The following is a 14,856-nucleotide window of genomic DNA, read 5'->3' as shown; positions in this document are numbered from 1 at the left end:
AACCCGGATCTTGAGTGAGAAGAAATGATAAAATCCTTGTGCTTGTGTTCTCCCAACTCCTCCTTAGCTTCCTCCTTAGGTCAAAAATGTGTCAAACGTTCCGAAAATGGTGTTTTCTTGTGTATATAAGCCATCTCCCAATAAACCCCGGACGAAATTACCCTTTCTTATCAAAAATAGGATGTCACTCTAACATTTTTGGGCTACCGAGCCACGCGCCGCCCCATACGGCGCGCAAGTAGGAAATTCCATAACGTGCCAAAAAATCATTTTTGGCCACTTTTCGCACTGTCGCGTCGTGCCCCGCGGCGCCCCATGCGGCGCGGTTATGAAAATTTTACAGAGTATTGATTTTTTTCACTTTGCAGGAAAATTGCACTAGCGTTATGAGGCCCGCGGTGCGGTAGTGCAATTTTCTCAGGGTAATTTTTGTTTTCTCACTTTTTGATATCCAGACTTGGTCCTCGACCTCCGAATATGATCCCGACTTAATTCCTTGGACTTTTACTCAAACTTCAAAGCTCCAACTTGTTCGATTTAGCTTCCGAATATCATTTTAACTTGAACTCAATTCCTAGAAGGCATAAAATACATAATAAGTGCAATACACTAACATTCAAGCTCAAACACAAGTAAAATATAGTAATTTGAGTGCAATAATACGACTAAAATATGAGATTCTAGCCTACCATCAACACCCCACACTTAAACCATTGCTCGTCCTCGAGCAATCAAACTATACTTCACATAGAGATGACCTTCTTATCAGACAACTTCCCTAATGCATCATGCCAACATTACTTAAAACAGACTAAGCACCATATCATAACATCCTAGCCTCGGCACTCGACTCACAAGCACCACGTATTTTTTTTTTCAACCTTCTCACTTACTCTAACATAGAAGCCATAGACATTACCTTTCCTTCACAAGTCATGTGCCCTCACACAATCAACAGAGAATAGTTCCACACACAATAAAGTTCAAAAATAATTAGGAACTCAAGATAGAAAGAATTAACTCACTCTCAGAAATAAAATTCATATGCCATAGAAGACGTACCATAGGCTTGCCCACAGTGTAATACTCTATTAATTCAAGCTCATTCATTCAAAGATCAAGTAGGACTTTATTTGGTTGTAATGTAGACTGCGGGGCGGGTAGGATACATTTGGATATAGTAACTACACCTCCCTGAGCACTTTAATACATATACATTAACAATTTAAACCCCACACTTGTGTTGAACCAAACCCCAACATTTATTCATAATAGCTCCAAGCTCCCCATATCTTTAAGCACATACAAGGTGAGAACTACCACTAGCAAGGAATCAATTTGTTTTCTTTTCTATTTTTTTTCCAATGAAACTCTTTTTTTTTTCAATTCTCTGCATGTGGCTCTCACAAATTTTTAAATCATGCACCTTTCTCCTTTTTATATAGTTCCACTCAAAACCCGACCATACCTCACTTAGATTTTACAAGCTCTTAAGAAAATCAAGTGCTCACGAGAGATAAAAGGTTCAAACAGATAGACAATTCAAACAAAGGGGTCAAGCTTGTAGTGTGGTTGCCAAAGAAATAGGATTACAGGCTCAACGGGGCTAACTAAGACACACATTAATTTGGTGGGTAAAAGCATATATCTGGCTCAACAAAGAAATGCCTATATTACTTCCTAGACTGAACAAGACTACTATTTCGCTTTGCAAACACACGGGGCAAGTTCTAGACATCAACTGACATGCACAGAATATCACAAAACCTCACACGCATATTGGCACATAACCCACTTAGGATCGGATCTATCTCGACTCTCTAGTCAAAGCAGTTAAGCAGAGTCGAGATCAAACAAATTAAGGTACTTATCCATGAGTCAAGAACTTAGCCTAGGCGTCACAAATAAGGCACTTACTACTTTCAAGGCACAACAACATCAAGAAAAGTCATCTCCATTTAATACACAGCATAAGACTTCATTATTCCTAATAAAAAAAATAAACTAACTACACCCGATTCAAACAAAACCCTTGGAAAAGAACCGCGACACAAAAAAAACCAAGGGGAATTTACTTCGACTTTAATCCCTCAAGAAGACAACCGAGGAGATCCATCGTTGGGAAAAGTCAAAAATTTTCCAATCAAAAGAATTACAAGACACACATATACATATATACATTCAATACATATATACATTCCCCACCCCACACTTTAAATCGTGGCATGTCCCCATGACACACAATTAAAAAGCATAAGGTAAAGAAAACTTTCCTGAACATCTAGTCGGGGTTTGAGTCAAAGTTGGGCTCCATCCCTCGCGCCCGAACTAATGCACACATCCATGCGGACAGCTTCTTCTCGGCCTTCTTTGGGTACGCCCCACACTTATCTTTCTCGCTCACCGCAGCCTTCTCTTTCGCGCCCTTCACTTTCCATTCAACACTCACAATTGGTTTGTCCTTTTGTGCCCCCTTTTCTACATCCATCTTGAAAGTCGCAGTTTCCTCACCCACTCTAAGCATGCGTTTTCTCTCTTGTATATCTAATATATCTCTACTCGTCGCTAAGAATGGTCTTCCTAGGATGAGGGGGACCTCCTTGTTCTCTTCCATATTAACCACTATGAAATCCATAGGGAATATGAACTTATCCACCTGAGCTAACACATCTTCCACTATCCCCTCAGGTGTTATAGTCGTTTAGTCTGCCAGCGCAAAGATATGGGTGCACACCTTATCTCTCCAATCTCCTGCTCCAGTTTCCTGTAGATAGATAGAGGCATTAAATTAATTGAAGCACCAGAATCACATAAGGATTTATCAAAATTAATAGTTCCTACAGAGTAAGGTATGGTAAAACTCCCTGGATTTTCACACTTTTGTGGGAGTTTATTTTGTAATATCGCGCTGCAATGCTCTGTGAGCTTGACCACCGAGGTCTCCTCTATTTTCCTCTTTTTCATAAGGATCTCTTTCAAGAATTTAGCATAAGTAGGCATCTGTGAGAGCACTTCTGTGAATGGTAAGTTTACATGAACATTTTTCAGCACATCTAGAAATATCTCGAACTGCTTGTCCAGCTTTTCTCTACTTAGCTGTTGGGGAAAAGGTAGCGCAGGCATATGCTTGCTCGCCTCAGGTTCCTCCCTTCTCGAGTTTTCTTCCTTCTTCTTTTCGACACCACTTTTCAGCTGCTCCCCGCTTTCTTTTTCATGTCTCATATCTTTTTGGATTGGTGTGAGATCTTTCAACACTTGCCCACTTCTCAAAGTTACAACATTCACTGTTTCTTTGGGATTTCTTTCTGTATCAGCCGAGAGTGTTCCTGGGAGCATCTCAGACATTAGAGTAGCTACGTGCCCAACCTGTCTTTCCAGGTTTCTAAAAGATGTGCTCAGTTCTTTGATAGTTGCACCATTAGCATCAAGCCTCCCATCTGTCTTGATAATGAAAGCCTTTATAAGATCTTCCATGCTGGATTGATTCGACTGTGGAGACTGATATTGTTGCCTCTGCTGATTTTGAAAACCTGGAGCTCCTTGTTCCTGGAATCTGGGGTTGTTTTATTGCCATGCATTTGCAGTACCCCCAGGTGAACTCCACGAAAACCCGGTGTGCCTCTGACCCATTGCATTAAAATTATAATTTCCTACAACATTCACTTCCTCAGTTAAGGCTTGACACTCATGAGTAGGGTGTCCTCTTCCACATATATCACAAGTTGCGTGAGGTACATTTTGCATCTAGGCTACAGTCAGCTTTAGTATTTCTTTATCCATAGCATCAAGCTGTACTTGCACAAAGTAGCATCAACTTGGTGAACACCAGTTGATTTTTTTCTTTCCGCACTCTCAGAGGGCCACTGATTAGCATCTTCGGATAACTCATCAAGAATTGTAACTATCTCCTCTGGAGTCTTCTTCATCAAGGGGCATCCAATTGCATTGCTCAATGTTCTCCGCGAGGTCGGTGTCAATCCTTCCCAAAAGTCCTGGAGTTGCATCCAGAGTTCAATTCCGCTATGTTGACACTTTCTAACTATCTCCTTAAACCTCTCCCATGCTTCAAAAACAGTTTCAGTCTCTTTCTGGAAGAAGTTATGAATTTATCTTCTAAACTTGCCCGTTTTAGCCGAGGAAAAATATTTATCAAGGAATTTTCTGGTCATCTCCTCCCATGTTCTAATCGATCCATTGGGCAAGCTTCGAAGCCACTTCTTAGCATCATCTTTAAATGAAAAGGGGAATGCCCTTAAGTACATTGCATCTTGTGAAACCCCATTGTATTGAAAGGTATTCATAATCTCCTCGAAGTCCATTAGATGTGTGTTTGGATCTTCGTTTATCTTCCTTCTGAAGACACAGCAGTTCTGAATGGTTTGAAGCAACCCTTGCTTTAATTCAAAATTATTTGCTGCAATTGGAGGTGGTCTAACACTTGATAATCCTTGATTGTAGACTGGTCTGGCATAATCACCCAATGCTCTACCAGGCCTGGGTACCTCATTCTCAAATTGGTCTTCAATCAAGGGTCGATTTAGATTGAATCTGGTTTCCTCAACAGTTCTACGAGTTGCCTCAGCTGCTATCCTTGCAACTTCTTCTCTATGATGTGCTGCCTCTCATACAGCTGCCTCTACCTCGTCGTCATCGTTATTAGCCTTGTGTTCTTGGGTTGAAGGTTTCCTCAAGAACTTTACGGTGAACTCTTTCTCCTTCCTTAGTTTCCGCATGTGTTTTTCCAATTCCGGTTTGTAGGGTATTACTTCTTTAGAAGAAGATCGTGTCATACATCACGGACTTAACCTGTTGCCTGCACACGGAGGAGAAACCCGTGAAGAACAAAACAAAAGTAAAAATAAAAATAAATTCCTGAATTAGCACTACAAACTATTTTAAACACCATTGATTGCCAATCCCCAGCAACGGCTCCAAAATTTGACGAGCGCAAAACACACACTTAAATTGTGCTCCCTAGTCAAAGATAGTATAGTATAATATCGTGTCCACAGGGATTGGATTTAAATAGTTTCTCGTAGTTTCTTGCTTGATTGCTATCCAGGAAGATCAACAGCTGAGATTTATATGATTAATAATAAAATTTAACTAAGAATCTAAAATCTACTGCTATTGACTAGTGACTATCAAAACAAGGAATAAGTAATTAAGGTTATTAGTGGAAGAGGATAGGGTTTTGACAGAATAAGTAGAAGATAATTTTTAGGAATCTAACTCTAGATAATTCACTTCCAATGTTCAAGTGAGTCTCTCGAATTCACTCTATTATTAATTCAAACGTTCAGCAAAAACTCCTCTCTCGATTAAGTCTTAACCTCGCGAGATGAACCAATTTAAGCACTATGAAGATATGCAAGAATGCGTAGTGGATCGGTCTTTAGGAAAACCTCTTTCGATTATTCTCCTAACTAGATTTAATAATTGATTCAACTAGCCTCTTTCAATTACTTAGAAGAATCTATGAACTCAACCAACAATAAAATACAAAGATATCACAAGTTATGCCTCTTTCAATTACAAGAACAAGCGAATATAGATGCACCAATTAAATCTTCCAAAAATAATTCAAATACATAAAAATAGAGTTATAATCCACAAACAATCATCAATACACCAAATCCATCAAAACCCAAAAGGATCTACTCCATAGACATGGAGAAGTTCTTCACAAATGTAACTAAAGTATTGGAAAACATAAATTCAATCCAAACCCGGATCTTGAGTGAGGAAGGAATGATGAAATCCTTGTGCTTGTGTTCTTCCAACTCCTCCTTAGCCTCCTTAGGTCGAAAATGTGTCAAACGTCCCGAAAATGGTGTTTTTTCGTGTATTTAAGCTATCTCCCAATAAACCCCAAACGAAATTACCCTTTCTTAGCAAAAATGGGACGTCACTCTAACATTTGTGGGCTACCGCGCCACGCCGCGCGCCGCCCCATGCGACGCGCATGTAGGAAATTCCATAGCGTGCCAAAAATTCATTTTTGGCCACTTTTTGCACTGCCACGCTGCACCCCATGCAGCGCGGCTGTGCAAATTTTATAGAATATTGATTTTTTTCACTTTGCAGAAAAATTGCACTGGCACTATTAGGCCCGAGGCGCGGTAGTGCAATTTTCTCAGAGTAAGTTTTGTTTTCTCACTTTTTTATATCCAGACTTGGTCCTCGACCCCCGAACGTAATCCTGACTTAATTCCTTGAAATTTTACTCATACTTCAAAGTTTCAACTTATTCTATTTAGCTTTTGAATATCATTTTAACTTGAAATTAATTCCTACAAGGCATAAAACACACAATAAGTGAAATACACTAATATTCAAGCTCAAACACAAGTAAAATGCAGTAATTTGAGTGCAATACTACGGCTAAAATACGAGATCTAGCTACCATCAAAAAGTCAAGCCGAGCTCACTTTTAAGAACCTGAAAAAACTAAAAAATCTCGACTAAATATTCAAATACGAGTCTAAATATATAAATTTCATCCATATCCAACTCTAAATCGGAGTTCAAATCTCCATTATTCACTTTTCAAAATCTAGCACAAAAACCTCAATTTTCCTCCTTCAAATCCATGTTCTACGTGCACAAATCTAGGAGAAATTGAGATGCATAATCAAATCCAAGTAGAAAATGCTTACCCTCGAAGTGGTGATGAAAATCTCCCCAAATATCGTCTTTAACCGAGCTCCAAAACTCCAAATAATGAGAAATAAGCGAAACCCTCGAAATAAAAGAGGCTGCTAGTGATTTCATATTTGCAGACCTCAGAGTCGCTTCTGCGATGCTGCTTCTGCTGTCAAAACCTCACATTTTCAAGTTTCATTAAACCAACTGAATCCTCGCACATGCGGAGCTAAACCCTGCTTTTGCGATCATGCAGGTTCAACATATCTCCGCCTCTATGAATTCTCTTCTGCGCTCCTCATCCGCAGGTGCAACATCGCACCTGCACACTAAACCTCGCGCGTGCATGGGACACACCAGCACCAGAACTGCCACTCAACTCCAAAATGGTCCGGAACCCATTCGAAACACACCCGAGCCCCTCGAGACTCCCTCCAATCATACCAACAAGTCAGAATACCTAATCCAAACTTACTCCAAGGCTCAAAACATCACAATAACATCCACAATCACGAATCATACATCAAAACTCAACTTGCAAAAACTTTAAACTTTCAACCAAGCGACTGATTCATGCCCAACCAACTCGGATCACAACCAAACTTTACACACAAGTTTCAAACCACTAGATAAACCTATTCTAAGTTCCGGAACAACAATCCGAATCTGATATCATCAAAGTCAACTCCCCGTCAAACCTAGGAACTTTCAAAACCTTCAAATTGTCAACTTTCGGCAAATAAAGCCAAAACATCCTAGGAAACTCCAAATCCAAATTCGGGCATACGCCTAAGTACAAAATCACCATACAACCCTATTGAAACCATAAAATCACCAATCCGAGGTCGTCTACTTAAAAGTTAAACCTTAGTCAACTCTTATAACTTAAGCTTCCAATAATAAAACTAAGTATTCAATTCATTCTCAAATTTCACGAAGCCCAACTAACTAATCCCACAAGTCAGAAAACAACAAACACGCATATGAAATGCATCAAATAGGGAGAATGGAACTCAAATACACAAAATGACTGATCGAGTCGTTACATATTATATTTTTTTCTATTGATAAATTTCATACAAAAAGAAGGAGAAGAGAGAAAAAAAATATTGGGATTGTGAAATCACATCAGACTTAGACTTTTCTGTCAAAGAGTAACAGAAACTTGAGAAAAGAAAAAAAATAAGAGAATGAAAAAAAAAGATATGTGAGAAGAATGATATTAGATGGTGATGCTATGTTGTCAGTATTTTATGGGCTACACAGATAAAAAATTTAAAAATATGTACACAATGAGTTGTACTTTTATAACTTAAGCTTCCAATAATAAAACTAAGTATTCAATTCATTCTCAAATTTCACGAAGCCCAACTAACCAATCCCACAAGTCAGAAAACAACAAACACGTATATGAAAAGCATCAAATAGGGAGAATGGAACTCAAATACACAAAATGACTGATCGAGTCGTTACATATTATGTTTTTTTCTATTGATAAATTTCATACAAAAAGAAGGAGAAGAGAGAAAAAAAAGATTGGGATTGTGAAATCACATCAGACTTAGACTTTTCTGTCAAAGAGTAACAGAAACTTGAGAAAAGAAAAAAAATAAGAGAATGAAAAAAAAAAAAAAAAAGATATGTGAGAAGAATGATATTAGATGGTGATGCTATGTTGTCAGTATTTTATGGGCTACACAGATAAAAAATTTAAAAACATGTACACAATGAGTTTACTTCTATATAATTCTCTCATTACTTTATAAATAAAAATTGAGATAAAGATGGATAGAGTATCGATCAAACTTAACAACAACAACAACAACAACAACCCAGTATAATTTTACTAGTGAGGTGTGGGGAAAGTAATTTGTACGCAGACCTTGCCCCTACCCTGGGGTAGAGAGGCTGTTTCCGATAGACCCTCAGTTTCCTCCCTCCAAGAATTCTCCACCTTGCTCTTAGGGTGACTCGAACTCACAACCTCTTGGTTGGAAGTGAAGGATGCTTACCACTAGAGAAACTCACTCTTGTCTATAGCGATCTAACTTAACTAAGCGTAAGATAGAGTAAGCTAACTTTATCATTATGTGTAATAAAATGCACAAAGATAGATTAATAATCTAATAAAAAGTCATCACATATAGAAATTTTCTTCTTTTTTAAAAAAATTAATTAATTTAGGTTGAATTGAATTAAAAGACATCGAGATATCTTCCATAAAATGCAAATTAGAATGGTTGTGGATCTTGTTAGCTCTTTGTTGAGCGATATATATATATAATTTTTGAAATGACTTTTTTATCATGTATTATTTAAATCAAACGCGAGTATATCAGCATTGAGAGACGGAGGGGTAGTATCCCACTTTGTCGAACCAGACATAGAAATAGATGCTCTAGCAAAGCAATGAGCAACCTAATTCGTTTATTTCTTAACAGATGACAAAGAAAAGAGCAGCAACTATTTATTGTACATCAGTGATGAGCAATATCTTCATTAAACTTGGATACATTAAACTTATCTTCGATGTCCAAATTGAACTGGTTGCTAATTAGTGTGTGTTTGTGTTGCTTCCAACAAACAGGCGGGTCGGATCGGATATGGGCGAGTAGAAAATAGATAAAATATTTGATGCAATCCATATTTAATACGGATAGAAATTGAGTTAACCGGCGGATAATATGGATATCCATATTATCCATGACTTCTTGAATATGATCACTTTTGGGAGAATTTCTGGTCTCCCAAACTTGAGGAATCCCCACTTTGAGTCACTGTAAATGTTAAAGTTAAACTGTAAATGTTAAAGTTAAACTCATTGATTATCCATTTTTAGTGGACAATATGAATGAATAACTATTTTTTTATCATTTTGCCACCACTACCTCCAACCATGATTAAACACAAAATGTAAACCTTAACATATGAAACTTTGAGGTCTATTCTGTTTCACATTTTACACAGCGCGAAACATAAACACAAATGTAAACCTATTAACTTAAGAAGATTCAATTTGTTCAGGCCTGAAACAGAATTAGCTGCTATTCAGCCAATTCTCATAACCATAATATAAAAATGGAAAAATTAAATATAGCAGTAAAATACAAGTAAAGGATAAGAAGTTACTAATTGACACTTGAATCAAACTAACCACGTTCTAAATTAAAGGAATTTGCAGCTTCTCTCTCTCTTTTTCTTCACATCTCACATAGAAAAATGCCACTGACAAAATACAATCATCCATTAGTTCTACTCCAACAAGCATTATAAAATCTAAAAGGATATTCAATGAAAACGATGGCACCATTTTATTCTCCACAAAACTTCCTCAGGTAAAATGGATTATCCAAGGAAAAACCATAAGACCAAAATTTTATGGAGATAACTCTTCCTTTATTTTCTAGGCCGCTCTTCCTCTGTATATTAGGTGCTAAGTTCCTAAAACTATTTAAATGGATTCTTAGATATATATATATATATATATATATATATATATATATATATATATATTTAAAAAAAAGCTAGAGACAATATATTCTTTTAATTTAACTGTTGAAAATAGAACAACATCAAGTGTTTGGTACGAAGGAAAATATTTTCCATGGAAAATATTTTCATGGAAAATGAGTGGTTTTATCACTTATTTTCCCTTATTTGGTTGGTGAATGAAAAAACTTTTCCGAAATTTTTTTTCTAGTGTTTGGTTAGAGGGTAGAAAATATTTTTTCGAAAAATAATTTTTTATGCTACTCTCCTCACCCTCCCCCTCCCCCCTCCCCCTAAATCCCCATGTTTGTCATATCACATGTTGTTGTTGCCATATGTGATACTGTTTGGGCTGAGTTCTATGAGATGTGAGCCATTGAGACTTGAACGGTTGATAAATGATATGGGCCATAGAACCGTGTTGTGAGTTATATTGGATCGGGTTGCACGCCGCAATAGATTGATATTTAGATCGGGTTGCACGCTGCAATGGTTATATTGATTATTGATTAGCGCTTGGGTCAGGATCCGCCCCTACGGAGTCTGATATTACAATGAGGCAGGCACAATGATATATATGTGCTTTGGTGAGCGACATTTGTACTAGATACTCTTATAGTACTGAGTGTGATTGTGTGTGTGATGGTGGGGGGCATTTGTGTCAGGCACTGTGAGTGTGCTGAGAGTGTGTGTATTTGATGATTTGACTGTGATGTTATTGATTTGACATGTATATTTGACATATAGGTATGTAGATGTCTTTTTCTCATGCTAGCTGGTAAATGAAATACCATATCTATTGTTGAAAGTTTAAAAAATCACCGTTTCCTTGATAAACTCACATTTTAGATTGGTGGAAGATTGGGCAGCATGTCTATTTTTTCGTAATTGCGAACGATCTGAACATGATATCTTTTGAGTTATTTACTTTTACTGTCTTCGTTATCTTATGAATTGTTATTGATTATTGGTGTTGGACCCTGACTTTCTTCGAGCTCATCACTGCTTTCAGTCCGAAGTTAGATTTGTTACTTATTGAGTACATGTGGTCGGTTGTACTTACTACACTCTGCACTCTATGTGCAGATCCAGGTACTTCCGGGTGTGGTGATTGCTAGAGTCGCACTGGTACCAGCTTGTGGAGACTATGAGGTAGCTGTTGTATTTCGCAAACTTTGAAGTTCTCTTTTGTTTATTTCTATTATCATTGTTCTATCGTTCAGACAGAGTTTGTATTGAGGATTTCGCTACGTATTTTGAGATTCTGTAGTGCTCATGTACTCGTTGACACCAGATCTTTGGGATAGTTGTAGGTGTGTTGTTGTTGGTTTTTCTCAGATATGTTATGATAATAACGTTGTTGAGATTATCAAGTTTTGTTATTTGAGCTTTCTTGTTATTGTGGAATTGCGACTTGCCTAGAAAGTAGTGTTAGGTGTCATCACGGCTCTTTTGTGAGTTTGGGTCGTGACAGTATATATATATATATATATATATATATATATATATATATATATATATATTACTCTACTGCTGAGTTTATACATTATATGTATATAAGTAATATATGTGACATAATTTATTCATATATGTATATTTTATCAAATATATACCATTATTGTATTTATTATTAAAAGCATATACCAAATATTATTTTTTAGAAACTGTTTTTTAGCAAAAGACTGTTGTTGGTGGCCATTATAATATCCACTTTTTTCACACAAAAAAGGGAGAATAAAGAAGTTTCTTAATGAAAAATACTATTTATATACGAAATTAGAAAAATGTTTTTTCTATTTTTGAGTAAATAATATTTCATATTACCGAAACAAAAGCATATACGTATCAAATCTGATGGTGGGGTGTTTTTCTAACTTCATTTCTACTTTTTAGAGAAGATTGTTATTGGGAATTAATTGAGAAGCTTAAATTTAGGAATTTTATTGTAATGTAAACTCCTTAATTTCGGCAGTGAGATGGAATAGGATTTTTTGGGTGTCTCACAGTATTGTACTAAAAGTAGGGGTGCTTATCGGGCGGATATTTATGCTAACGATTTAACTTATCGGTTATCGATTTATAAAAGAATTTTTTCCTTCCTATACAATATTTGAAACTTATTTATCAAAATTATTCTAATTTTGTATATTATCCGCCCTAAACAAAGATTACTTATAAATTATATACATTCCACCTTAAAAGGCTCTCAATCCATTATTAGTGCCTTAAATTAAGAGATTCTTTGCTTGAAAAAAGGCATAACTTAAGGGAACAATGGTGTTCACCACCTTTCCCTTCCCTCATCAACTATATTTTTAAAAAAAGAAAAGAAAAGAAAACAAACAGACGGGAGAGTACAAAATAAACAATACTTCTAAGCAAATGTCACCCTAATTGTTCTTTCTTTAAAATCTTTTTTGTAGACAAGCATATTGTCTGAATTTTGGAAACAAAAGAAGAAAGAAAACTGCTTCAACCAGTGCAATGATCGTGTAGCAATGTTAAGATGCAGACAAGTGAAGCTGGAAACATTTCAATAATTTCTCTAATGATTTTAACGAAAATCTCATCTCATTAGAATATAGTTTGATATCTTCTATCACTTATCCATAAATAAAATACATACGTCATATTATGCTTCTCGTAAGAAAAACTTTGATGGCAAAGAGGCCAAAAAAGGAGGACCCTCTTAATTTACTAACAAAAGAAATCAATTTACATCTATAAGCTGGGGCAAAAGTGGGCACAGGTTTAATAAGAAAAAGAAAGAAAAGAAAACTAAAACACAACCCCTAGTTTACAAAAATCAATGCCTTTAATCAACACATCCTATTTCAAGAAAAGAATAATGCATGGTGCAACATCATACAAATTAAAAATAAATTTCATACAAATTTAATACAAAATTTGATATATCTACAATAACATACATAATAAAAATAAATTTCATACAACTAATTATACAATATACAACTTATCTACAACTTTCATACATCCTTCTTACCAAGTTAACTACAACATCATACAACTTAAATACAATTTTCATTCAAATTTTATACAATATGTCTTTTGTATATTTTGTACATAATTTGTATATATTTTGTATCTAATTTGTATATATTTTGTATGTGGTGTGTGCTTCTTCCTCTCTAAAATTCCAATCAAAACTTCTCTTTTAATACAATTTTGATACATATCAACAACTTTATATAAAAAAGATAGTAATGATAACTTAAATACAAATTTTATATAACGATTTATACATTATACAACTATTTTTCAACTTTCATACAACATTCAAATAATAAAAAATATATAACTATAGCAGAATACAATTTACATACAATTATACTACAATTTTACTACAATTTCGTAAGTATATGGTATGTCATGTGTTCTTCTTCTTCTTCTTCTTCGAGTTTCAATCTGAAATTCAGCCAAAATCAAGTCTAATCTTCACCCAAACACCCTCAAAATTGAGATATAAACTCCAAACAATATTCTCAATTGTTTGCAACAACACTCAATCCAAACAAATAATGGTTTTTGAAAATCCAAATTCGAATTCAAAGTTTCAAAGCTTTTTAATGGCTGTCAATGGTGGAGAGTCAAACACCTTCAAAATTTATTAATTGCCAATTTCAATTTGAACAATAATTGTGCAACATGAAAGGAAATTGATAAGTTAAAACTTTATAGTAAAACGATTGAAATCCATTGATGAATTCCATTAAAAATATATATAACATGAAAGGATAAAAAATAGAGAATATCAGAGGAAGAAAAATTGGGGAAAGAACAGAGAATAAGAGATTGAGAAACAGAGAGAGATGGAGAGAGAGAACACACGAGAGAGACGAAGAGAGAGAGAACGCGCGCATAGGAGGGAGAGAGAATAAGGTTGGGAAATAATTGATTCCTTATTCAATTCCTAATATAAAGGGAAACTCATTTAATTCCTAAAATGTATATAATTGGTAAATTGTATATGCCTATGTAATTAAATTGAAACTTGAGTAGAGAGGGTAATAAAATTTCAAATAGTGTATAAGAAGGTAAATATCCTATTTATAAATATAGTAATCCACTAGCCAACCAATAAGACATCGGGCGGATTGGTATCGAATTAGCGATTATCGAGCGGTTATCGGATTATCGATTAAGGAAAAAGTTGGAGTAAAACATCACATTTGCTTTGTCTTCGTAATGATTCTGGATAAAGTAAATGAAGCCCATTGTATTAAAAACTGAACTAAATAAGTAAGATTAGAAAATAGAAATTGAACCCCAATAAATGCGCTCTTCAAAGCTAAACTAAATGAGTAAGGCTAAAATTCTTGACTTTGCTTTGTCTTTGCAAATCAAATTCATTCAAAGCTGGAGTGGGTGTAATATTTGGGCAACAAGATTATCAACAACCTTTAGCTTAAATCATACACTTGTATATATGGAAGTAGTAGACTAGCAGTACTACTCTGCCCCAACTAACTTAAATTTAATTCTACATCAAGGTCTACATCTGTTACCGGATCATGACGGGTTCCATATACTTGGGATCGGCAAATAAATATTACTTTATATACATAGAGGTAAAAGTATAAATATAAAAATTCTTAACATGTTAACAGTTTATCCGATAAGGTTAGTAATCCGCCTTCAAATCGTTAAGTCATTAATTATAAAATTTCGTTCATCAACTGCCATTCCAACCGCCCTAACTAA

General features: G+C 35.5%; 1 protein-coding gene and 1 non-coding gene across 2 annotated transcripts; one reads left to right on the top strand and one right to left on the bottom strand.

Annotated features, from left to right (window-relative positions):
* Positions 1 to 2,691: 2,691 nt before the first annotated feature.
* Positions 2,692 to 3,474, bottom strand: LOC138900040 (uncharacterized). Its single transcript, XM_070186741.1, has one exon. It carries the CDS (start codon positions 3,472 to 3,474, stop codon positions 2,692 to 2,694), a length of 783 nt encoding a protein of 260 aa, XP_070042842.1.
* Positions 3,475 to 4,014: 540 nt separating this feature from the next.
* LOC117277874 (small nucleolar RNA R71) lies at positions 4,015 to 4,121 on the top strand. Its single transcript, XR_004508210.1, has one exon. It is a non-coding gene; the product is annotated as a small nucleolar RNA R71 (small nucleolar RNA).
* Positions 4,122 to 14,856: the final 10,735 nt, after the last annotated feature.

Source organism: Nicotiana tomentosiformis, chromosome 10 (genome assembly GCF_000390325.3).
Source record: "Nicotiana tomentosiformis chromosome 10, ASM39032v3, whole genome shotgun sequence".
In the NCBI taxonomy this organism is placed as follows: Eukaryota; Viridiplantae; Streptophyta; class Magnoliopsida; order Solanales; family Solanaceae; genus Nicotiana; species Nicotiana tomentosiformis.
Note: the sequence above shows the minus strand (reverse complement) of the source record. Positions and strands in the feature narration are given on the sequence as shown.

What these genes read in the sequence shown, in the direction of transcription:
- LOC138900040 (XM_070186741.1), bottom strand. Translation starts at nt 3,474, where the DNA reads ATGGAAGATCTTATAAAGGCTTTCATTATCAAGACAGATGGGAGGCTT.